This window comes from Lepidochelys kempii, chromosome 15, assembly GCF_965140285.1.
Source record: "Lepidochelys kempii isolate rLepKem1 chromosome 15, rLepKem1.hap1, whole genome shotgun sequence".
Classification (NCBI taxonomy): Eukaryota; Metazoa; Chordata; order Testudines; family Cheloniidae; genus Lepidochelys; species Lepidochelys kempii.
Window position 1 is genome coordinate 25,293,210 of NC_136394.1, and position 25,701 is coordinate 25,318,910.

Below are 25,701 nucleotides of genomic sequence, written 5' to 3' on the forward strand. Positions count from 1 at the left end.
CTAATTCAAAACTGATAAGAAAATACTTCTTTACACACTATGTAATTTGGCTGGAATTCATTCCCACAGGATGTTGTTGAAACCAAACACTTAGCAACATTCAAATAGGGATTGGATATTTTTATGGATAACAAGAATATCTAGAATTGTTATAGTTAATACTAAGATATTTTGGAAAGGATATAAAAACAATTATCCTATATCTACCAACAGTGATGTTTCTTGTACCTTCCTCTGAAGTATCTGGTACTGCCCACTGTCAAAGACTGGGTGGACCACGCGTCTGACTCAGTATAACAATTCCTATGTTCCATACTTCTTGAGGAGTCTGAGAGCATCACCATGAGGCATGCTTCGGCCTGTCCCTCTTCCCTTTTCTCTCTGTTCACCCGTCTGCCTGTTCTGTTGTCAGTTTCAGTTTTTCTGGTAGTACTGGTAAAACCCTCTTGTAGAGCCTGTGGTGCCTTGAGTGATATAGCTGACCCTCAGCTAAACAGGGAAACATCTACAGGACTAGCTGCACCTCTGACCCCTTGCTGAGTTCATTGAGTGCACCCACTCATGTTTCAGGCCTTATGACCTCACCTCTCCTGCGATGGAATCATGCAAGTCTCTGGGTCTTAGACTGGGTTCTGCACTGCAATACACTATGGCTCAACCGTACTTACTCCATCAGATCTGGCTGGGTTCATGTACCTGCAGTTCTTGCCTCGGAGAGCTTCTGATCAGTGCATTACAGTGACTCAAAACAGCCTTCTTAAATCAAAGTATTTAACAGTAGGAACAACAAAAGAGGCTTTAAAGCTAAAGTTCCAAATGTCTGTCTGTCTTACTTCCTGGAAGCTTAGGAAGGCCTAGCTTCTTCAGACCCACAGGTTGGTGTCTGACCTGTCATGAATAGCTGCCAACTACTGTTTCCACTCTAGATTGAGCAACTTTAACTGTTGTTAGGCCTTTTGCAGTGTTGTTGTCGTATTGGTCCCAGGGTATGAGAAAGACAAGGTAGTTAAGGCAGTATATTTTATTGGACCAACTTCTGTTGATGGGAATGTACAAACCTTCTAAGAACACCCCCCAGACCTGAAATACTCGATCTAGTTCGAAAGCTTGTACCTTCCATCAACCGAAGTAGGTCCAATAAAATATTTTCTTACCTGCCTTGTCTCTCTGATAGACCTTTTGGTTCCTGGCCTTTGCAAAACAAGCTGTTACTTGGCTGGAGCCAAGGAGGTAAGATCTTCCCATTTAATAGTTCAGGCATTGTCTTTTTATTCCCCTCAAAGTGTTTGACTGGAGGTGTCTAATATGGAGCCACTGTCTTGCCTTCCTGCTTGTTTTTCCAACAGCCTGCTGGTAAACTAAATCAATATATTCATACAGTAAATGTTCTAATTAATGGTCTCCTACAATATTCATAAGTTAGAGCTGCTCCATATTGCCTATACCCACAGTCCTGTGAGATGCACACAGACCAACTTGAGAAATCCATGTTGTCCATCTGAAAGTTTTACGCTGACGACTGTTAAAAGTAACTCCTCAGACTACAGAGCTTTTTTTTTTAGCTTGGTTATCTTATGATCTCTCACGAAATCGCTTGAGTGAGTTGTAACTTAACTTTGCTGTTGCAGTTCTGTTACAAGTTGCATGTAAATATTTAAATCTTTTATTCTATTTTATAAATACCTGAGTATTTTCACCTGAGGATCAAATGCCAAAATGGTTTTATACTTGGCTATCAAGGTACCCTTCTCCAGTGCAGCAGCCTTATAATTTATATTGCTCGTGGTCAGCTGCCACCTTGTAGGAAAAGAGCTTTAGTTGCTATAGGAGTCTTTCTCCCTTTCTTTCATGAGGGGCTGGCCTACGTCACAGGAGCCTCTCCTCTGACATGGCAGGACCGGATGCCGATCTCTGCTGTTCTCCAGTTGCAAGAGGGAGTTGCTGGGACAGTAAAGTGATGACCCCCTTTCCTCTCTCAAGGCCTCTGTGTCTCTGTAGCATTTGTTTAGCCTAAACGCAAGAAGATTAAAGCTCATCCCCACCCACACCCAAGTACCAAAGCTAGTGATGTAGCTCCAGTCACGTAGCAATTGGTAATTCCAAAATCAGCTGTTTTTTCACAAATCTGGAAACTAAGGTTTGGTCTCAAATTCACTGCTAATTTTTCTTCTATGTAAAAGAACATTGCCATCATCTCAGAAGCTGCCAGCTCAGGTATTTCATTACAAGCCGACCGTAGAGCTAAAAATCAGAGGCGGAGAGTGCACATGACTTTGGAGTTACCATGGAGTGCAGATAGAGCAATACAGCAATTTGGTGAGTTAATGGCTGTATTTTAATTCATCAAGTTCAGAAATAATCTACTGCACTAGGCATGTCCATGGTTAGTTTTGGTATAATGTGGAGTATTCTGTTCGTTAGATGCTGTGAGTTATGTCTCATTAATTCTGGTGAATAAAAATGGTGGTGTATACAGAGATTTGTAAATGTTAGAATTAGTTGTTTTGCGTGTTCTGTGCATCTTCATGAAGTAATCAGAAACTTGGAGTGTTGCATTTGGTAATGTTCATCTGCACATAGTTTTACAGTAGAATTTACAGCAGAATCAACAACTTTCTAATTGTCTTGCTCGTGGAGCAGCAGGATTGCTAGGTTTAGTTATATTTAAGCTCCACCCCTCTTCCCATCCCATAGTAAGGCCAACTGTCTGTGCCCCTCAGTAGAAATTTTGCCTGTAGGCTTAGTGTAAAAAGTCTAAGCAAAACTGGTATTATACCTTGTTTCATAGTATGTGCATCCACAAACATTCCCCCTTTGTGCATAGCAGTTGTTTCTCTTTACAAGATTTATCTACAACTGGTATATAAATAGGATGGGTGTTCTGAATTTTTTTTAGTTCCTATCACATTGACTCTTTGCTTAAGAATGTATTAAGTCTGTGTGTGGCAAAAGTATCAGTGTCTCCCAATTGCTTGTTTATGATTCTGGAGACTTCTTTCTACTTTCCCATCAAATGTTCTGTGGAGTTCCTGTTTGGTTTTTGTAACTCTTTTTTTCACTTTTAAATACACAGGAAGAACTCACAGATCAAACCAAGTTACTGCACCAGAGTATGTGTTCCTAATTTCCGAATTGGCAGGAGAGCAAAGATTTGCATCTATAGTTGCCAAAAGATTAGAGAGCTTGGTAAGACTGTTATGTATAACTCAGTTAAAGCACTGTACATAGTCTATTTTTCAGTACAGAGACCTCTTGTATGTTTTAATTACAAAGGTATTGTCTTGACAGGGAGCTCTCACTCACGGTGACAGAAGAGCAACAGAAACTCGAGACCTTAGCAGGTTCAACTTTGACAACAAGGTGACATCTCCTTAGTTTATTGTTTTTGTTTTGTTTTTTTGTTTGTTTGTTTTTTTTAAATAAAAACAGATTGCAACAATACTTATACTAGGCAAAATGAAAAGGTGCCTGTGGAGGAATTCCCTCTCATTCTTCCTTTTTGAACTGTTGTATTTTGCTTCTTTCTCTGCCCACTGTTTGGGGAGGGAATGTTGTACTCTGCTTATAAAGTGCCATGTAAAATTACAGCATATATAGATGACTTAATCTACCAGGTAAAGTTCCATGTTTTAACCCTAAGCAGTTGGCTGTCTTTCAATCAATCTGTTGAGCGTCCTGAACCTGGGGAAATGACCGTGTTAAGGAGAAATTAACAGACTGGGCTATTACCATACAATGCATTTTGTTAAACTGAAAAATTCATCAGCATTTTCCCATTTTCTTCCATGCTCTAATTTAGTTGTTTGTAATTTGGATTGTGAATGGAAAAACTGTTTTCAGGCAAGGATTAAAAATTAGTTCTTTAACCCATGGTGTATACCAGCATGCATACTAGAATTCTGAGGCTTAACCCCATATGCAAAATTTTCACAGTACTGTAACTTAATTTTTTTTCTTAACACAGTATGGCAGAAATGCTTTGGAGATAGTTATGAAATCCATTGTGAATTTAGATTCCCCAATGGTGTCCCCACCTGCTGACTATCCTGGAGAATTCTTTAAAGGTAATTGTAATTCACTGTTTTCTAACCCCTAGTTTTTGGTCATCCTTTCTCGAAAACACTTACTTCTGTTTTTCTGAATGGTAGTGAGTTAGGTTTAAATGTAAAGAATTATTCTTGATATCAGGTGGCTTAATTCTGTTCATATTACCAGTACAATTCTTCTAATTGTTTAAATTAACTTGTGAATTTTATATACTAGTTCTTAGCCCAAACATGAGATCTATTCCCCCATGATAAATACAGCTGAATATAATTCCCATAAAAATGTTTAAGGGAACATAGATAGTTATTGTATGCATAGGAAAATTTGGAGTTAAATTCTCTTTAAATTCTGTTTTCCTATGGGTACCAATTTCAGAGAATGCTACAGTCTTGTCTAGTTATGGCTATTTAACCACAGTACTAAAAACTGTTTAAAAACCTTGCCTGGTTGTCACCCTTTTTTTTTTTTTAAAAGAAGCTTATATTGCTCTTCTGTTGATCAAAAATGTAGTAATATTGGTATTCCTCCCTACCCATGTTTCGACTCGACCAGAAGCGAAGGCTTTGTATCGTGACTTCCTAGCATATGGATCAGTCACAAATTATATATATATGGGGTGTGCAAAGATTTGGAATTGGATTTTTGGGGCAGGAGTGGGGATTATCTGCTGCTCCAGAGGTAACGCAAATATTGTTTTCCTAGCTATTTTCGTTTTCTTGGCAATTATATGGTTATTCAGAGGGCAGGACAAAGATGGCTTCAGTCCTTGTAACTTTTTCTTTCCCTAGATGTTCGGCAAGGATTAATTGGTGTGGGCCTAATAAATGTAGAAGACAGATCAGGAATTCTGACACTTGATAAAGGTATTGTTTTTGGTGTATCTGTCAATGTTGATAGCTGATGTATAATTTTATTGTCAAATCAGAAATCACTTCTGTGATTATAAAACCACAGACCTGGCAGGGAGATTTGGAGGCAACAGTGGCACCTGAAACTTCTCTTATTTATGTCTAGATTTGAAGTTAATCTCTTTAAGAAATGTATGCTTTATTTCAAAAACATGTTTTGCTTTGATAGTTTGAAAAGTTTGATTTTAGTTAATTTTTAAAACGTATGAATTCTAGTTTAGGACTTCACTTATACCAGCATTCTCTCTCCTAAACTGTGCACTTTATACATTATTTGTGATTCTTTTTAGATTACAACAATATAGGAAAATTCCTGAATAGAATTCTGGGTATGGAGGTTCATCAGCAGAATGCTTTATTTCAGTATTTCTCTGATACGTTAAATGCAGTTATACAAAATGCTAAAAAGAATGGAAGATATGACATGGGTATTTTAGGTAAGTAAATCAAATTTCTTAATGTTTTTTCTGCTCCTTAATCTGCTTCTCGTACATAAATTATTGTTTGTTCTTGGGTTTCTTTAAGATCTGGGCTCTGGAGATGAGAAGGTCAGAAAGGCAGATACTAAGAAGTTTTTAACTCCGGGATACTCTACCTCTGGACATGTAGAATTATACACAGTAAGTTAATTCCGTGTTTCTTCAAACTGCCAAAACTTTAGTTGCCCTTGAAAATCCTTAATTTGAAACTTCAGTTCTTAAATTGAAACTTGGTATTCCACTATGGAGGCTTGTAAACCTGTTACTGAAAGAATGAAGTTCCTTGTCATCTTGTAAAGACCACTGTTAACTGTTGTGACTTAATTGTTTGTATGTAATCTCAGTAATTGTTCCAAAATGTGGTGTTTAAACATCCTTGTTTTAATGTCTTTTCTAGATCAGTGTAGAAAGAGGAATGTCTTGGGAAGAAGCAACTAAGATTTGGGCTGAGCAAACTGGACCAGATGATGGATTTTATTTATCTTCGCAAGTGAGAATCTGTTAAAATGTGGTGTTGTTTTTTTTCCATATTTCTCAGATGCATTTTTTAGTAGAACAGAACAATTTTTTGGCTGTCCCAATAAACTCCACTAACTTAATTTCTTTCACATTAAATGTGTAAAGTGAATATATTCAAAACTTTAAAAATTTAATTTATTTTCAATCCAGTACAATCTCTTATTTTTTATTTAGTTTAGCAAAATGCTTTCAAATTTTTAAGCAAATTGATTTTAAAAATGATTTTGTGGTTTATGTAACTTTGTTTAATCATCAAGCACTGATGACAAAACACTACTTTTTAAGACATTTAGGACAGGTATCAAATGTAACCATACACTTAGTTTTAAGTGGTATTCATTTTAAAATCTGTGTGCTCATGCTATATGCAAGGTAAACCGTGTATAATCTCAGACACTAGGGTGTGAATTATGGTAATCATGACACACCTCTTGGAAGCCAGTGCCACTATCTTTCACCTCGTGCCAAACTACCATTAAGACATGTCGTTACTGGACCATAATTATGACACATCCTGTTATGTCATATTGGTTAATTGTGTACTCTTTCTAGTTGTGGACCAATATGTATATAGAAAAAATTGTAATACATGTGGCTAGTTAAAGTATACTTGGAGAAATGATTCATTATAATTAGGATCTGGATAGCTATTCAACACATTTATTGTATGCATAATTATTTAGGAAAGACACTGTCCATGTTTCAACTTATAAAATCATTTTTTTCAGATAAGAAATAATAAGAAAACTGCCATCTTGGTAAAGGAAGTGAATCCCAAAAAGAAGCTTTTCTTAGTATACAGACCTAACACTGGGAAACAACTCAAATTGGAAACGTTTGCAGACCTGAAAAAGAAATATAAGAAGGTAACCTTTTAAATCAACATTACTTAAAAAGCAGTTTCTTTGTGGTAAAAGACAATGCAGGATTTTTCAAAACCCATGTCTGTCCATACACAGTATGGTGGCAAGTTATAGAAACACTTAACTAATGCTGTTTATGAAGTAAACTTCGTCCAGTACAAGCCTATAGTTATCTTTATCCAAAGAGATCTCTAGGGCTTTGCAAGCCTGCCTAAACAGTGTTTTGTATCTGCAAAAACTTATCAAAATATCAATCGTTCCATTAAGATTTTCCATAATCTAGGAGTAGCTTTCCAAACGTCAACTAGGGAGAAGGTTCAGCTGCAATTAAACTTGCAGAAGATGCTTTATCCCAAACATGTTTGAACACTACGTACAATATACTCTAACCATACATGATTCTGAACTTCCGGGTGTTTCCCTGCTAGTGTTTCTAAAATACTAAAATTAATCTTTTCGTTTGTCCCTCAAGATCATATCACAGCAACACAATTGCTTTAGTAGCCAATGTTTTCCTAGGCAAGTTGACTGACTGTGAACTGTTAAGAATTTACATGATGCTTGTAAGAATAAGTGAACGAAGAGCACTCAAGTGTGACAATGTCTTTGAATTTATCGCTTTATAAACGAGGTTCTTGGATCTACAGACCTCTCAATCAGTGAGATTCTACTATACCTAAACCTTTATTTACATCCTTAGCAGGATTTCTACTTGTAGCATGGATTTACCAAAATGCTTACAGAGCAATATAACTTGGATTGTTCATATTAGTACTTAAAAAAAACAAACGAAAAACAAAACCAAAGTTGTATCAGTGTTATCTGTCGTCCCATTGCTACAAGCAAAATACTGTGTGCGCTGTTCTGTAGTTTTCAGAGGCCACGTTTATATTTTAATACAACTTTTAAATGGCTTTTCAGGTACCTTCTGAAGATGCTCTACCACATTGGCTAGAGCAGTACAATTCATCGGCAGATACCTGTACCCATGCTTATTGGTTAGTATTTGTATGTATATAAACAGGTTTTCTACCAAGGTGTTTGACTAAATCTGTTAATTTATCACTTGGACCAGGAGTCTACAGTTTAATTAATCAACTTTTCATCCACATCTTCATAAAAATTCCAAGAGCCAATATTGGTCACTTCATGTAATTTCTGAAGGAGTCTCAAAGTCAACAGTCCAAGTGGTAATCTGCAACTTCTTACCTTACAAGAGAGAGATGAAAATATGAACTTGTTTTCAGATTTCATTTTTTAGTTCAGAGTGGGCATAATGAAGAACTTTCGTAATAACGCAGAGGGACTAAAAGTGTCTCATGCTTTGGTAAACGTATTGATCTGTTGAGATGTATTGGATATAACTAACTTGAAAAAATGTAAACCCAGTAACTTTAGCTAGATTCAGAGTTTAGATGGTTGAACTAAAGAACATTAGTTTTAATGCTGATTCTCCTAGCAGTATGCTGTTAAACCCTCAACATCATGCCTTGACTTCTCAGTGCTAACCACTGATGAAGAATGTCCGTGTATTAATACCCCAACATCTGAATTTGTTTTTAGAGCACTTACCCTCTTGCTAATGGACATTATTGGTCAGAGCCTCAGCTGGTGTGAGTTAGTGTAGCTCTGTTGACTTTAATGCAGCTTTGTCAGTTTACGCCTGCTGAGGATCTAGCCCGAGATGTACTAATAGTCTTTCACAACTTTAAAAGCCATTTTGTGGAGTAGCTTTATCCATGTCCCCATCTCACTATCCATCATGACCATCTTAACTTTCTCCTCCTTTAGTGTTTACTTACACAAGTAAAGATTTTTCATTTTAAAAAAAAGTTCATTTGAATTGTAAATTACCCTCCCTTGTTCTTTAATGTGTTAAACTCTCTTCCTCCTCCAGGAGAGGCAATTGTAAGAAAGCAAGCCTTGGATTAGTTTGTGAAGTGGGCCTCCGCTGTCGAACTTACTTCGTCTTGTGTGGTTCAGTACTAAGTGTCTGGACAAAAGTGGAAGGAGTTCTAGCCTCTGTGAGTGGTACAAATGTGAAAATGCAAATAGTTCGGCTAAGAGCAGAAGATGGACAGAGGATTGTAGGTAAGTAAGTTTGTCCGTTATTTTAACTTGTTTCTGCTGGACCACATAGCAGTCAGTTAAACTTGGGGTGTATAGACTGAAGTTATATTCTGAGTTTGTGTAGGAGGTATACACGTACACACAGAGAATAGGCCTTTGTGCCTTACTATAAGTATTTTGATTTCTGTATTATGAGTTGTTTGCATGAGGTTAAGGGGGAGGAACTATTCCAAACCAGCCTTCTGCTGAAAACTTCTCCCGGCTAGAGCTGAAGAGACCCCCCCCGCCTCAAAAAAAAAAGGTGGGGGGGAAGGAATAGGGGTGAGTCACTTCAGGCTAAACAGCAGGCTCATTGTTGTAAAAGTTAGGGTTGTTGCACCCCTACACTACTGGACAAAGTGTTGCACTTTCCCCCTCCTGTTTATCACTTGATGCATATTTCCCAACAAAGGCAAGATCCACTTATGTCCCAATACACCTGTGGTTCTCTCGGCCACCCAGAAGGGTTAGACTCCATTTTTTCCAGCCAGCTATCTTTAAAACCAAAGCCACTCAACTTTTCAGCCTTGAAGAGGGGTTGCAAACCCTTAATTCAACCATTAAAATACTCACTCCTGCAGTGTTTGTGGGCTGTTGAAGCCATGGCTGAAAAGTATGAGTGGAGTGGCTCAAGCGTGGAGATCATAGGCCTTAGCACAGGGGTGGGCAAACTTTTTGGCCTGAGGGCCATATCTGGGTGTGGAAATAGTATGGCAGGCCATGAACGCTCATGAAATTGGGAATTGGATTGCGGGAGGAGGTGAGGGCTCCAGCTCAGGATGCGGGCTCTGGGATAGGACCAGAAATGAGGAGGTCAGGGTGCTGGAAGGGGCTCTGGGCTGAGGCAGGGGATTGGAGTGCAGGAGGGGGTGAGAGCTCCAGCTGGAGGTGTGGGCTCTGGGGTGGGGCCAGGGATGAGGGATTCGGAGGGCAGAAGGGGGATCAGGGCTGGGGCAGGGGGTTGGTGCGTGTGGCATGGGAGGAGGTGAGGGGTGCAGTCCCCAGGTGGCGCTTACCTCAAGCTGCTCTCAGTAGCAGCAGCATGTCCTCCTCTCTGGCTCCTATGCAGAGGTGCGGTCAGGTGGCTATGCGTGCTGCGCCATCCACAGGCACGGCCCCTGCAGCTCCCCTTGGCCGCAGTTCATGGCCAGTGGGAGCTGTGGGTGCGGCGCTTGGGACAGGGGCCCCCTGTATGCCCCTACGTGTAGGAGCTGGAGGGGGGACATTCTGCCGCTTCCAGGAGCCGCGTGGAGCCATGGCATGCGCGGGGCAAGGCCCGCTCCTCAGTGGGAGCTTCAGGGCCAGATTAAAAGGTCTGATGGGCCAGACGCGGGTCATAGTTTGCCCACCCCTGCCTTACAGCTTAACTCCACTGAGTTTAGTGACATTTAAAAGGGGTGTAAACTGGATTTTTTTCTCTTCATCCCTGAACGTCTGTAGTTTTGTGACCTCTTCTATCCAACCAGGAGAGTGAATAAACAGCCAATTGCTGCCTTGTGCATTTAGTTGAAAATACAGCAAGAGTAGTTGAAGCTGTACTTCCCTAAAGACAATTTGCATTTTTTCCTGCTAGTCTGTGACTGAAGGATCAGATGACTTTTGAATGTACTACTTTTAGTTGGGAATAGAACCTGTTTTAGCGCTCGATAAGTTCTTAAAGCCTTGACATTGAAAATTAAATCTTTTTATGCAAAAGCTGCTGCTGACATTTAAGGAACTTGGAACCATTGGCCTAAGTTCTTAATTATACAAACATTTTAAGAAGTACAGCTGACTTGTTGCTAATTACAGGTTTGCTCATTCCTGCAAATTGTGTATCACCCCTTGTAAACCTCCTGTCAACATCAGACCAGTCTCAACAGCTTGCAGTACAACAGCAGCAGATATGGCAGCAGCATCACCCACAGAGCATCACCAACTTCAACAATGCTTAAGAGGACAGACTACAGGTGTTGACTTTGGTGTTTGAGAAAAGGCTGTAAAAGCATATCACTTGCATAAAAATCAGGGACAGATTCCAAAGAAATATAATTTTTTCAGTTCAGTTGTGTGGTCTCAGAAGTACTTTGGGAATAAAGAGATACATAAAGGATGGTAGAACTGAAAGCCAGCAGTTGCTTATGGTGGTGCATCTGTCTATGCTCTTTGTAGAGCTTCCTGTTTGCTTTTACTTTTGGCCTTTTAAGCCACAAACCACAATTTTTGTTTGAAAATGCTTGAAAATTCCCAAACAGGCTTTATTTTTATCTTGTCATACAGTGCTCAGGGTTTAACGCAGTACATCAATGCCATTGCTGTGGGAGATAACCTCGAATGCATGTATTGAGTATATATAGAAAATATATATTGGGTTTTTTCTCTTCAACTTGTAAGTTTATATACGCATGAAAACTAGAGATTGCACATCATGCATTCATTCAGGTTCCTTCCCAGTTTCTGTTTGACAGTGCATGTCTTTGGAAACAGGCATGAACAGGATAAACACCCCAGTCAAGAATTCCGAGAGAAACCATCTTAGTTGTACAGCATTGGTTTTTGCATTTTTATAGTGTTTATACCCAAGTATTGCATTTTTTCTGGTTCTCTCCTGGAGGTTATATATTTGAGTCTGCAACATGTTTTTTGTGATAAGCATCTTAAATTAAAAAGTTACTTCATTTTAATGTATTAATGGTATTCCTAATGTGTAATGCAAAGATGGCTAAAAGCCTTTCCTTTAAAATTAAAATATTTCCTTAATCCGAGGTGACTATGGAAACTAAGTGCAAATTCACTTCCACCTCTCATGCAATCTTATATTTTTTACTTCATTAATGTAATTTAATTTGTCATTTGTAAGTTGAAACCTTACTTGAGCTGTAAATTAGACAATGGGGAAACTCTTGAGGGTTCCGCTATATGTGCTGTTTCTGTTACCCAGTAACTTGAATACTGTTTAATATGTTGTAAGACATTGTAGAGTTTATCTGGAGCTGTTTAAAAGAAATTGTAATGTACAAATGTGAATAGTCACTTATCTATAATATGGGTAAGTTTTGTTTTGCCTATAATAGTAGATGTTTATAAGAAAGTGAAGGACAATGTTTGTCATTTCTTGCTTGCACAGGTTGCACTATTGAAAAATTGAGATTGTATAAACCTGTCCAAAAAACTGCAAGATACCAGAATCTTGTAGATGTCAAATAAAACGTTATTGTACTAACAAAACTGGAGTCTTGTTTAGGCAATCACTGTATTCCAAAAAACTAACAAGTCTAGTTTGGCATTCAACAAGACTTGAATGGTCCAGCCTACTTAAGCTAGTCTTCTGTCTTATGGTCCATATCAGTCTTTAAGTTGAACTAGTTAGTATCTGAGACCAGCGATAAACTCTATACTGAACTTCAGTATATATTTTACAAGTAAAGATTGTGCTGTAAGTACAGTAAAGACAAGGGTAAAGGGTTGACCTGATGGAGACTTAGTGCTGTGATCCATTGTAGTGCCTGTCTCATTTCCTTAAACATTTACTCAGTGGACCAGATTCTGATGTCTCAGTGATGTAAATCTGGGATAACTATGGAACTGAGATCGGAAATAGATCTAATAACCTTATTTTTAACTCCATTAGGTAAATGATCAGTGTGAAGTCCCGTTATTGCACTAGTATTACACATGCAGCACTAATATAGGAAGAGCTCATGAATCTGGGGGGAATTGTGTGTGTGCAGGAAGTTCCATGTTTTATTCAGCCAGCAATTGAACAAACTGAAATGCATTTTGAAATAAAGACTTGTAACTACAATTGATGTGTCTGAGGCTAATGCTGGCAGCAGCTATACTGTGAGAAAGTATTTCTAACCCAGGTAATAGTGGGTGCAGTTCCATTTCTAACTGTGTGAAATTGCAAGACAGCATTGACCTGACCTCACCCACCCCCGTACTTTGTTCTGGTGCGGGCAAGGAGTTATTTGACTCCTGCGAGGTCATCAGCAGATGCTGGTGAGCCAGGCAGGCTGGACATTGTGGACCATAAAAGTAGCAAGCGTGGTGTGAGTTGCATGGTCATCATTGCCTTGTTAGTAGGTGCATTCAACATCCTAATAAAGGTGAAATATACTTCATTTCATTATTCTGTGGAGAGGCAGCTTACTCTCAGCCCTAAAATTGTTGTGTTGAGCAAAACATCATCTTCAATGTGTTCCTGGGTTGGAAACCCGAATGCTCCTATCTGCAATGCAATTGCAGAGTCTGGTCGAGAAACTTCCCCAAAAATGTAATTTTCCATTTTCTAATTGGTTCTGTTTTGTTTCAGGATAGAAATATTTTTAATGGGTTGAAACAATCAAACCAGTAACTATACACACTTTCGTCTGCCACAAAGCTATTTCCACCCCCATCGTTTGGTTGCAGATGTACAAGAGCTGTTTCCATACTGCTATATCATTGTTTTTGCGACCCAGATACTTTTCTAGCCTTATGCCAGTGATTTCCTGATGCAACTTGCTAATGAATCTAGACCCCAGCTCCAGAGGGAGTATCCCGATAGGCTGTTATAAACTTCTGTTTTAACAAAGGTCTTTTCTTCAATCTCTTGCTCCCTATGTAAACAACTCTGGTAGTCTTGATTTTTATGTGCATGCGCCCTGGGACATCATGGCATGTTTGTCCCCTGGGTAGCCTTAGTGCTATTCACTTTGCATATAAGAAGTATTAACGCTTCTTTTTGCAGTGATTAATTTGTATTGTTTTTACCATTCGATGCTGGAAGTGTTAACTCCTAATGCTAGATGCTCATGGGAGGAGTGGCCTGTGAGTGTAGGTATAAGTAGAATGGCTTGGGAAATAGATCAGTCATCAAGACAGGAGGAGGGAAGACCTAATGCAACTGCAAAGATAGGGTGGCTATCCCCTCACAGCACCTCTAGTAAATTCAGGTGTCAGGCAGTGGAGGGGGCAGTAAGAGACTCAGATCCCATAATGTAAGCTAAAAGGGAGGCAAGACCCTACTTATCACTTGATCCCTATTTTTGTCTCTTACGGATCATTGTTCCACTTAGACAAATAGTAACAAAATACATGTGTAAAACTAAAGCTGGATATAGAGGTCATTTATAAGATTAATTGTTCAGTCTCGTTTGTTTCACCCATCATTCCAATAATGCACAGGTCCCAGAGGCATGCTATATAAAATGACTCTGTAGGAGCACGCAATGTAGAAGTGTTTGAAGTGCCTTGGCCTGGAGTTAGAGAAGGGATCAGCTAGTTTTACATGTCTGAGTCAAAATCCACTGACCTTATTCGCTTATTTCAGTTGTGTCTACTAGTATGCTCAAATACACTACACATACATCTCTAACTCTTGCGGAAACTGTCTTGTCCAGTAAGTCTCGAAACTTTTGCAGTCAGCTTATGATTCTCTAGCACAGGGGTCTCAAAGTCCCGGCCCACGAGCCATCTGTGGCCCCTGAACCTCCCCGCTGTGGCCCCCGGAAACTTTTTAAAAATTTTTTCATCCAACCCTAGTGGCTGCTGGCTGGCTGCAGGAGAGATGCAGCTATGCTGCTGGCTGGCTGCTGCAGGTACCGCCCCCTGCAGCTCCCATTGGCTAGGGAAGAGGGACAGAGATACCATCACTAGTTGCCAGGCAGAATCAGCTATGGAGGCAGCATCACTAGTCATTGGGTAGAGTCAGCCGGGGTGGCATGAGGCCAAGGGAGTGAGGGAAAAGGGTGGGAAATGGCTTGGGAGGTGGCGTGACTAGTGAGGCTCCAATGACAGCATGAGGGGGCATCCTGCCTCCACCCTCCCACCCCAACCACTGACTCCGTGGCCAATGGGAGCTCCAGGGGACGGCGCCTGCACAGAGCGATGTGCCTGGCGCCTGCAGATAAGAAGAGGTGAAGATAAGAAAGGAAAGTAGTTCTTTCTAGCTGTTGGCACTGCAGGTTGGTGTAATGAAATGGGGCCCTTTATTTACTGTCCCATATAATGTTGGTTGGTTGTGTAGGAGAGGTAAGGTGACTAGATAGCAAGGGTGAGAAATCGGGATGGGGGTAGGGGTAATTGGCACCTATATAAGACAAAGCCCCAAATATCAGGACTGTCCCTATAAAATCGGGACATCTGGTCACCCTAAGGAGAGGGCCATCTCAGCAGGAGCACCAGGAGGCACTGACCCTGATGGGAGGATAATCCCAGTCACACAGGAAGGGTTTGAACCACCCACTGCCCCATGATTTGAGGGTAGTAGCCATGCGCCTCACCCCCTGCATCTGACCAGTGGGCAGACCACGACTGTGCCTCCTCCTCCAGCCGCTTTTGTGCCCAAGGAGGCCAAGGTCCTGCTGTCAGCGGAGCGTGGAGTGTGGGAAAGTGGATCGAACACACCTCTCTGACACCCACCTTGCTGCACTCCTGAAGGTACCGCTGCTCAGCCAGTGAGGCCAAACATCAACAAACTGACAGAACTGAGGCGTTGCCAGGTGTCTGGCAAACACTAAAAACTCTCAGGCAGGTGAAGAATTGGATAATGTTATATGACAGTTTTATGATTTCTGAGAAATTCAAAATAAAAAATACAATAGAAACGTTTTCTTTTCCGAACACCGTCTTCAGTGACATCATTGGCCCGCTGGGAGGATTTGGGGACTGGCACTGGCCCTAAGGTAAATTGAGTTTGAGACCCCTGCTCTAGCAGCAACATACCCGACTCTACATAAGATGGAGTTGAAGTCCTCCAAAGATGCCAGTTGTTTAGTCAATGTCTTGAACTGTTTTATATAAATAAAGAAAATTCTGCAACCTGTAAACATTTTGTGAAATGAGTTGTTCTGGAATTTTGCTTTTACTATTGGGATAAATCTTGCTTAAATCCCATAGTATGTTATGTACATATGTAGACAGAACGTGTATATAGAGATCTGAAAGACAACTGAGTTCATTAATGTAAATATCTCCTGTAAAGCTACTCGAGTGATCTTGTTCTTAGTCTTTTTCCCTTTCAGATGTCCCAAGAGTTTTATTCCCATTTTCTTTACTTGCCACACACGGCATTTGTGTGTACATTAAAATATATACAAAATGTTCCACGGGTATCATACACTAGATAATTCTATTTCACAGTCGTGTTTTCACAACTATCAATTGTCTTGTCTTCTATAATTTTTTCAAAGTGTATTATGTATTTTTAATTCCATATTTTTAGTGTGCAATGCATTGTCTTGAAAGAAACGGATTCCTGATGATGTCCTTTGATTAGTACCACTCGGTTTTTATTGCTTGTATCAGAGGGAAGCAATAGTTTGAATTTTGATTCAGCTTATGCTCATACCTTTTGATATCAGTCTCCTTAGCCTTTTCAGTGCATACTTGATGCTCTAGCATACACTGCTAAGTAACAGGTTTCAGAGGAACAGCCGTGTTAGTCTGTATTCGCAAAAAGAAAAGGAGTACTTGTGGCACCTTAGAGACTAACCAATTTATTTGAGCATGAGCTTTCGTGAGCTACAGCTCACTTCATCAGATGTTTACCGTGGAAACTGCAGCAGACTTTATATACACACAGAAATCATGAAACAATACCTCCTCCCACCCCACTGTGCTCAAATAAATTGGTTAGTCTCTAAGGTGCCACAAGTACTCCTTTTCTTTTTGCGACTATTACCAGCAGGACAGTGGGGTGGGAGGAGGTATTGTTTCATGATTTCTGTGTGTATATAAAGTCTGCTGCAGTTTCCACGGTAAACATCTGATGAAGTGAGCTGTAGCTCACGAAAGCTCATGCTCAAATAAATTGGTTAGTCTCTAAGGTGCCACAAGTACTCCTTTTCTTACTGCTAAGTAAATTCATCTTAGTGTAGGGTGGGAAGAGAATATCTCCAACCAGTGCACTGTGAACTCCTACAACTGGGACATGATTGCAAGCACAAGCTCTACAGATACAGCTGGTGACCTAAACAACAGCATTGTCCTCAGTCCTAAAGCACAAAGTTATGGTGATCAATACTTACCATGGATCTGGCTCTTCAAAGTGCTCTACAAAGGTGGGTAAGTTGAAGGGAGAAGATGCTGCTGCAATTGTGTCCTCCTAGAGAGGAACTTAAGCTTTATTTTAATGCATTGATTCATGAACAGGAAGTGCAGACTGAGAATTAATCAGAAATTAAGTGCCTGCAGAGCAAGTGGCAAATGCAAATGATCCACATTTAAATTTAGGTCAGAACTCATGGGGAAACCATTAAACTTTCGTCACAGGGAGACCACCCATATACCTGTGGAAGTTACTTAAATTCTGGTGTAATTTTTAAAACCCCATTATTATGGGTGGTGGGGGAAGTTTTGTTTCATAGGTAATTCCAAGGCAGTGTGGGATTGGAAAAGAAATGAATAAAATTAAAGTAATTTTTTTAGTTTGTGCCTTACTCAGCTGTTAAACTAGAGGCCATCCAAACCTAAAGGCACTGCTCCCCATCACCTCTTATCTTTGAGAAGGATTTATTGAGCACCCTTGTTACTGAACTGTATATTCCACAGACTGGAATATCATCAAAGGAAGAATCTCACTGCACATGAGACAAAATTAATCTCTGTGCTAATTCTATTACTGTTGGATGCTTCACTAAGAAACTCTGAGCCTTAGGAAATATTTAAACCATTTCTCCAGTGAAGCACCAGCTACAGTATGAGTCCTCAGAACAACCTCATGCCAGAGACTGAAAAAGCAACTACCCATATGAATGCATCTGGAGGTAAACCAGGTTCATCTCTGGTGCCAAAGAATAGAGTGTAAAAGTAAATCCAGAGTGCAACTGATAGCATAACTTGCTAATTATGAGACCCACTGAAATTGAACACTACCTGCTTTTCTGTTTTAAAAAAGGAAAGAAATGCCTGAAATGCTCCTGGCTTGCAGCACATGGTTATGACCAGTAGTGACAGATGCTCTTAAAACACACTTTGGTCTTGTAATAGTATTGTGGTCTTGTGGATTTTTAATGCCAGAGGGTCCATTGTTTTCTAGTTTGACCTGCATAACCCAAAAGTTTAATATTGACTCTGATCTTCAAATCATATGACAGTCCACAAAATCCCTAAGATAGAGGATGTTTCAGGAGTATAGATAGGTCCTGGGCAAGCCTAAACTGTTACAACCTGTTCAGGAGCTACTGTGTCGTCCAGGTCTACTACAGCATCGTTTCATAATATTGTATAATATACTCTTAAAAATCAGTGGTCATTTTCAAAGAGAAAGAGACCCTTTCCTGGGGTGAAGATAAAATAGAAATAGTGGTAGCTGCACTTACAGCCAGATTGTCATTCCTGACCAAATCTAGAACCATGGGGTTTTTTTAAGTTTAATTGATAGTGGGGTTAAGACTCATTTAAATCCTCATATCAGTTTGCTTTAAATTGTATTTTCTAATAACTAAATCCACTTCTGATCTGAGGTTCTGAATGTCAAGTTTCAGTTTTAACTTTAAGCAAACTTTAATGGGCTGAGTTACCTGTCTGGGACCAGTCTCTTGCTATATTTGACATTTGCACTGGAAAGGATAAAGAGTTTTTACTACTAATGTTTTGTTTGTAAAAACAATCTCCACAAACCCAGTTGGAGAAGATCACTCTAATAAAATAGCATGTTCATGATAAGCCCATCACAGTATTGCTGTATGTAAAGTCATCAGACCCATTAGCAATTTATATAGAATCCCACAAACTACTGCGTTTTATTTTAGGTGAGTGTTCCTCCGATCGAATCCTGTGGATTTTTGCCCTGAAATAACTTTTGCCATATGAATACCTCTGAGCAAAAGATGTTGCTTGTATAGGTAGAACTTCACTATTGATGTTCTCTCCCTGTACATCTTAACAGTACATGATGGATTCCAAAGACGCTTAAAATGAAAGTGAATTGTATGTTTATATATATATATGGCTAACCCTAATTTGGATTTTCTGACTCCATTAAAGACTTCAACTTATGCTGGTACGGTACTGCACTACATCTCCCTGCCTTTCCTGTGTTAGCAATAATACCAAGTATACATAAGCACCAACAGTTTCGAGTCAAGGTGGCAGAAGATTTTGGGGTGTCGTGCAGTAAAATTTTAATGGCTGCATGAATTAGCAGGTTTTATACTCAAGTCAAAATGTCAAACTGTGGAACGTTATGAATTTTGTAATTTTGTAAAAATTTTCTTTTTTGTAAAAATTCTTAAATAAATTAAACTGGCTGTTACTCTGATTATTTTTCTTTGCTTATCTACTGTAACATTTAGATACACAACTGTTACTTCTGAGAGTTACCTTCAAGCCATACTTGCATACACTGAAGATGCTCATTGTTGCCTCACTTCTAGGAACCTTTAGACTCTTAAAGATTATTTTGGTGTAGCACAAAAATATTTCCCTTTCATTTCATTTAGTAAACTAAAATACTTGACACTTTTAGTACCTATTAGAGGCTCCCAAGAATTTAAACAATTATTAAATAAGAATAGGGAGTTACCAGTCCTACTTAAAAATTAGTTGTAGGATTCCTTAACCAAAGTGAAAAAACAGGGCTGGCTGCCCTGTGTAACAGAGCTCAGAAACTTCGCTTTTGCTTCGCTTAACCCAAAGAGTTACCATCGGAGACAGACCACTCTTTTCTCCGTTCCCATGTGGATGAATTGCTTTAAATTTTCTGTCTGATTCTTTTTTCTTTGTTTTACTGTTTCCCCAAAACTGTGCACTCAGATTCTAATGCTTCTGTGATGCCGGTAATTCTTTGTGACTAATGAAGACGCTCATGTATTAGAGCTGCATTCTTCATTTTTATTGACCTTTTTTTTCTCTTTTGTCTGGGAGCAGGGGTGGAATTCTGAAAGGAATTGGGGCAGGAGAGAGGATATCAAACTGGCAACTAGCAAACTGAAGTCCTCTACCTGCAGCACCCCTTTGAAATCCAAATGTAGATAATTTTTTTCTTTCTTTGAGACCCTGCTGCAAGTAGACATATGCAGAATTTATGTGACTCAGCTAAATTTATGATGGGTTCTAGAGGGCATGAAACTGAGAGATGTATGTCCGATCAGGCAGAGTTGTTGTCGTTTCTTTTAAATCATCCACCCTAGAACCGAGAGGGATTTAATTACTCCTAGATTTGATCTTCACTGCAGTTATTTGGGAGTGAATAAAAATTGCGTGTATGTCTAAATGAGCAATGAAATGACATCTGTTTGAGCCTGCAACAGCAGGTGAATGAGTGCAGGGAAGAGCAGAGGGGAGACACATACTGACACTTCCTCCAAATTCTGATCCTTCTCCCCTCTCTGCCCAGTTCTTTTGCCAGAGAACCTGATTTTGAGAGGACATGGAGCTGCCTCAGCCCACTAGGTCTCAGGAATAGAGGCTTTAATCCAACAAGCCTAGCTCGCTGCAGACACAGTGGCTTCCAGCCTGGAACCCTCCCAGAGGCTGAATAGGCAGGTAGGAGACCAAAATTCCATTGAGGGCCAGAGTCCGTTTTCATTGGGTCAAACTCAATGAAATGCAAGAAAACAAAAAAGAGGCAGGGAAAAAAAACATAAAGAGGCAGGGAAATGTCTGTGTCAGTGGTAAGAAGAGAGAAGGATGTTAAAAGACACTAATTTTAACCAGACTTTCTTTAATACCAAGATTACAAGTGGAACCTTCAAATCTTCCATCTCCTCCGAAGATAGGCAACCCAGCTGCACTGGCTAAGAAGGTTATTTTTACCCTGACCTCTTCCTGCAGCTCTGACCACCTCATGCAGCATTTCCCTTAACTGTCTTCACGCAAGCCTGCTGCTCCCTCTTCAAGCGTATTGCCAAGATGCTTACAGGGAACCCCTCCAGCTTTATTTCCCATGGGAGCCTTCCCTTTCTCCTACCAGTCAATGTGTTTGTGACACCTGAACACCGTTTCCTACTAAAATTGGCCCTGTCCAACACTTCTGCCCAGCTCTACAACCTCCCCTGCGGCTATAAGACCTTGCAAAGAACCTCTGAGCAGCCACCGCTAGTTTGCACAAATTCCCCTTCCCTGCTGCATTTAGGGCAGCGTCCCTTATCAAGGACATTGTTCCCTCTTTAAGTTTTACAGCCAATGCACCATTCTAGGCTCTTTGCCAGGATCCCCTGGATTCAGTGTTAATGAGACTCCTGACACTTAGAATGCTGTTCGCTGTTGCCATAGTTGCAGCGGGAAGGGTCGGGAAGATGGCAGACTCCTGCCTGCCTCCATCTCTCCTTGCCTTTCACACAGGTTAAGTGCCTTTAGGGCTGCTCTGTCCTTTCCCATCCACAGTGGCCTCTAGGGTCATGTTGATGCTACGGCAGTGCAGCGGTAGTGTAGATGCTTCCTACTTGGACAGAATGGGTTCTTCCGTCGGTGTAGTTAGCTCCCCTCTCAGAGAGGTGGATTATGTTGATGGAAGAATCCTTCCTTTCACCTAACCGCATCAGTGCTGTGGGTTAGTTTGACCTAACTACGGCACACAGGATGCCATATTTTTCACGGCCCAGAGCAACATAGCTGGCTCGGTTTAATTCGTAAGTGTAAAGCAGGGCTAGATCCATGCAGTCTGCGGACACAGCTGGGAACACCATAAGCTGGCTCACGACCCTCAGCCTGTAATATGGCTGCTCTCAGTCTCACAGAGCTGTGTATATTATCCTGGTCATGAGGGAACTCTGCTAAATTGTGGCTTAGCTGTATGTGGCTGGCTGCAGACCAGTTTGGGGCAATCTTACACCAGGCCCTTGTGTACCCAGCCAAGAACACAGCAAGCAGACTCGGCACTCAGGAGAAACGTAGATCCTCATCCGCTTCTCATAACTGACTTAAATTTAACGTTCATGTTTCCTCCTTTCATCGGCTAGGAAGGTGTGTACTCCGAGTAACTATTCCATTACTGCCAGCTCGTTCTGAGGGAGGGCTGAGGTAATCTGGCCTGCCCTTTCTGAGAGGCCTTTGGACCATCTACTTTTCTAGATTGTTGGAGGAGAGAAAGGGAAGAATCAGTGGCTGGGGCACTCAGGTACCACTCCAAAGAGCTGGGTCCAACTGCTGTCTTGGCCACAGACTCCCTGTGTGACCTTGGGGGCACGTCTCTGAGCCTCAGCTCACCATGTCTAAAAATGAGGCTAATAATACTTCCTGGGTTTGTCTCAGAGCTGGCGGTAGGCATAAGCAGACTAAGCAATTGCTTAGGGCCTGAGCAGCTCAGGGAGTCTCCCCTATTCGCTTCTTTTCATAAGAACTTGCCTGTTTTAGTATTTGGGGGAGCCTCCAAAAATATTCCTGCTTAAGGCCCCCAATGGGCTAGCACTGCTGCCGGGTTGTCTCATGTATTTCAATAGTAGGAGGAGAACCCTGTGTGTACAGCATCTAGAACCAGGGGCCTCTGAGTCTGGTTGGGGCCTCTAGGTGCTACTGCCATAACAGTCCTAGAGGTCGGATCTGCTGCATTTCTAGAGTGGTGGAGGCTTTTTAGCTCAAGTCCTTGACCACCTCCCCAGAGACATTCAGAGAGCTCCTGGGGCTCCCCCGTTACTCTTTTTCAATTAATAAAGGGAGAGAAAAGGAATCATTAATATTGTGCAGCATTTAAAAGCTATTCAAGCCATGGCAGTGACTCTCCACGGGGAAATTGTCCAGCACTTATTTATTTCAGTCCCCCCAAGAGAACAGGCAGGACCAGCATATCTTGGACTTGAAAGAGCTGGATCAGTATCTCAGCTGCGCTAGGTTTCAGAGAGCGTTCTATGTTCACTCTTTCTAGCTTGGGCAGCCTCCTACCCATGTGGACCTTCCCAGTGCTGATTTATATATGCAGCTCTCAGTTAACAGGGAACATCTGCTTGGGGGCTTTTGTCTCCAGCCCAGTTTGCCTCACCGACACTGAGGGAGCAGGGATGTCAAACTCCTTTGGAGAAAGGGCTGAATTGTGTGTGGAACAGCAGGCGGTGGCCTGGGGTATAAATTCAGGACTATATAAGACATAAGAATGGCCAGACTGGGTCAGACCTAAAGGTCCGTCTAGCCCAGTATCCTGTCTTCTGACAGTGGCCCATGCCAGGTGCCCCAGAGGGAATGAACAGAACAGGGGATCATCCAGTGATCCATCCCCTGTCGCCCGTTCCCAGCTTCTGGCAAACAGAGCCTCGGGACACAATCCCTGCCCATCCAATGCCCCCCACAATGCACAGGGAGTGCCCACAGATGCCAGGAGGTTTGCACGGAGATCAAAAGGAGAATGCAGCCTATGTATAGTGATTTAAGGTCTGGATATTATTTGTTCAGTGCCTCATTATCCCATTCACTGGTCAGTGGGAGAGTCCTGTTCCTGTCCTTCATTTCTCTTTCATCCCATCCTCCTTCTTCTATTTCTCTCTGTCATGTGACCCCCATAAATACATCATGTAGGCCAGGTCTAGTGAGTGGACTGTATGTTTGACACCCCTGCTTTAGAGCAATGGCAGTAGCAGCAGCCTGAGCCAGGAAAGTAGGCATGGAGCTTTGCTTTAGGCTTGCGCCCTGCAATTAACCGTACAATAGATCCTGAAGCAGGACTGGCCGAAAGCAAGCCCCAAAGTCCCTTGTCTCCGACTCAGAACCCACCACCTCCCAGATTGCTATCTGCAGCAGCTGAAAGGCAGTGCTTCTACTTCCAGAGAGCAGAGGTGAAGTAACACAGGATCTCTGGGGTCTTGTACCACAGCCTGCAGTCAGTAAGAGACAGAGCAATACACAGTGATACAGACTGACAGCTGAATGGTGCCAGATAGCTACTTGCTGGGTTGGGCTTCCTCATTTGGCAGAAAGATCAAGGACTCAGGAGTGGGCGGAAAACAAGAGTCCACTGCCTGGAGGGCTGGAAGACAGATTCCATCCAGAGAAGCTGAAGGGGTTGGGCTGGGAGGAATGAGAGTTTGTCTAGGATGGGGCCATAGTCTGGGAAGAAATCTGCCCAGGGAAGCAGAGAAACAGAGAGAGATTTTAATCCACCTGTGCAAAAGGTCGTACCAAAGAAAGAGACCTAGAAACACGGCACTGTCACAGAGGGATTCATCTCACTCACTGCCAGGTAGGGTTCCCAACAGTCCCTTATTACAAGGGACATCCCTTCTTTTTTCATCTCTTTTCAACAAGGTCGGGAATTGCTGAGCGCCGCAAAAAGCAGCACGAAATACCCCCTGGCAAATGAGAGTGCTGCTTATTTTTCTTCAAGTGATTGCTCATGTGTATTCCACAATAGGTGTGCATGCTCGCCATGTGCATCGGTGCCAGAAGTTTTTCCCCTAGCTGTACCCATACGGGGGGAGCGCCCCCCCCGTGATCCCTGAAGTGGCGCCTGCCTGCCGCGGTATAAGGGGAGCTGCGTGCTCCCCCCACCCTCAGTTCCTTCTTACTGCCAGTGAAGGTGCGTCAGAACTGCTCTGCTCCAGCTTTGCTGTAGCTTGTCCCCAGAACGGTTCGTTCGTTCAGTGTTAGTACCTGTAGTTAGTTAGCTCTTTAGCTAGTCAGCAAGCCCAGGCTGGGGCATGCCCTGGGCCCCAGGGTTTAAGTTATGCGACTCTTGTAGTGACCCGCATGCAGACTGTTTGTGCTGTTTGGGAGAAACCCTTATCAACGAAAGGTGCAATTCCTTTAAGCCTTGGACCAAAAGTGAAAGGGACATTAGGCTCCAAGCCATCCTGATGGAGTCAGCGCTGATCCCGACTCCGGCACGGCGCTCTGAACCAGTACCCAGCACCATGGCATCAGTACGCGGTGACCCTCCAGTGCCATCGACCAGTCAGCACCGCTCCGCGTTCACGGGGCATGCCAAGAGGGCCAGGAAGGTTCCCTCTTCGCAGCGGCACCGAGGGAAATCTGGGACAGAGGCTAGGCCCATGTCTGGCAGTCCTCGCTCCCCACCGGGCCCCAGACCTCTGAGTCACATTGAGTGGAGTAGCCTGACCCCTTTGGAACAGGCCTCTCTGGATGTCTGGATGCCTTCCACGTCTGAAGCCCTCCAGGCGGCCCAGGATGTTATGTCCATGTCGGTGCCAGGAGCACCGCCGATGTTGGCCCCATGCTCCAGAGGCAAGCCGCTGCCGGGATCTCCACAGTTGCCTCTGGCTCGGTCTCGGTCTTGGGAATGTTCCTGACGCCGTTCACCGCCCAGCGACCGCTCGGCGCAGAGTCCATGTGGATCGCCCTCAATACTGACCAGACTGTCTGGCTGGGTTCTGTCCGGCCGGGACTCTTGGCACCGCTCGTCCTCAAGGAGCAATTATCGATGGGACCGCAGCAGGCACTGCCAACGGTCCTTGTCTCGGAGGGGGGACCGCGGCCGCTCACAGCATGGTCGTCGGCAAGCCATTCCTGCTCGGCCTCTCGCTCCAAGTCTCCGCCAAAACATTGCAGCCCTGGGTGTCAATCACCAGCATCTCGCTGTCGTGGGTCTGCCCGTCAAGGCTGTTCGTGGAGCAGCTGCTACCGTCGGTACTGGTCCTCCACTTCGAGATCGCGGTCCCATGGCCGACGTCGATCCCAGCACTGCTGCTCCTCCTCGTCCAGAGGCAGCAGCAGATTGTATGCCAGCCCGGCCTCCATTCGTAGCGGTCCTTCGATGGGCCAGGCCAGCCAAGTCGAACAGCTGGCCCTGCCAGTGCTGCAGCCAGGGCCGGCTCTAGGATTTTTGCCACCCCAAGCAAAAAAATTTTTGGCCACCTCCACTTTTTTTTTGTGGCCCTCAGCCCCCATCTCCGCCTCATCCCCAAATACCTGGCCCTGCCTCCTCCC

The 25,701-nt window shown here is 42.4% G+C and overlaps 2 protein-coding genes across 11 annotated transcripts in view; both read left to right on the forward strand.

Annotated features, from left to right (window-relative positions):
• The window catches only part of SBNO1 (strawberry notch homolog 1), a 43,329-nt gene extending 30,620 nt beyond the window's left edge, over positions 1 to 12,709 (forward strand). For all 10 annotated transcript variants that reach the window (XM_078848904.1, XM_078848908.1, XM_078848906.1 and 7 more), the window contains 12 exons: positions 2,181 to 2,316; positions 3,074 to 3,186; positions 3,289 to 3,360; positions 3,965 to 4,064; positions 4,836 to 4,910; positions 5,246 to 5,392; positions 5,481 to 5,575; positions 5,832 to 5,924; positions 6,682 to 6,819; positions 7,738 to 7,814; positions 8,714 to 8,907; positions 10,717 to 12,709. In XM_078848904.1, coding sequence (XP_078705030.1) covers positions 2,181 to 2,316; positions 3,074 to 3,186; positions 3,289 to 3,360; positions 3,965 to 4,064; positions 4,836 to 4,910; positions 5,246 to 5,392; positions 5,481 to 5,575; positions 5,832 to 5,924; positions 6,682 to 6,819; positions 7,738 to 7,814; positions 8,714 to 8,907; positions 10,717 to 10,859 — 1,383 coding nt within the window. In that variant the 3' untranslated portion in view covers positions 10,860 to 12,709. The remainder of the gene's footprint in view (positions 1 to 2,180; positions 2,317 to 3,073; positions 3,187 to 3,288; positions 3,361 to 3,964; positions 4,065 to 4,835; positions 4,911 to 5,245; positions 5,393 to 5,480; positions 5,576 to 5,831; positions 5,925 to 6,681; positions 6,820 to 7,737; positions 7,815 to 8,713; positions 8,908 to 10,716) is intronic.
• A 10,812-nt stretch (positions 12,710 to 23,521) lies between these two features.
• The window catches only part of CDK2AP1 (cyclin dependent kinase 2 associated protein 1), a 34,041-nt gene continuing 31,861 nt past the window's right edge, over positions 23,522 to 25,701 (forward strand). The window contains exon 1 of the mRNA XM_073312997.2: positions 23,522 to 23,998. Within this exon, the coding sequence (XP_073169098.1) occupies positions 23,686 to 23,998 (313 nt within the window). The 5' untranslated portion in view covers positions 23,522 to 23,685. The remainder of the gene's footprint in view (positions 23,999 to 25,701) is intronic.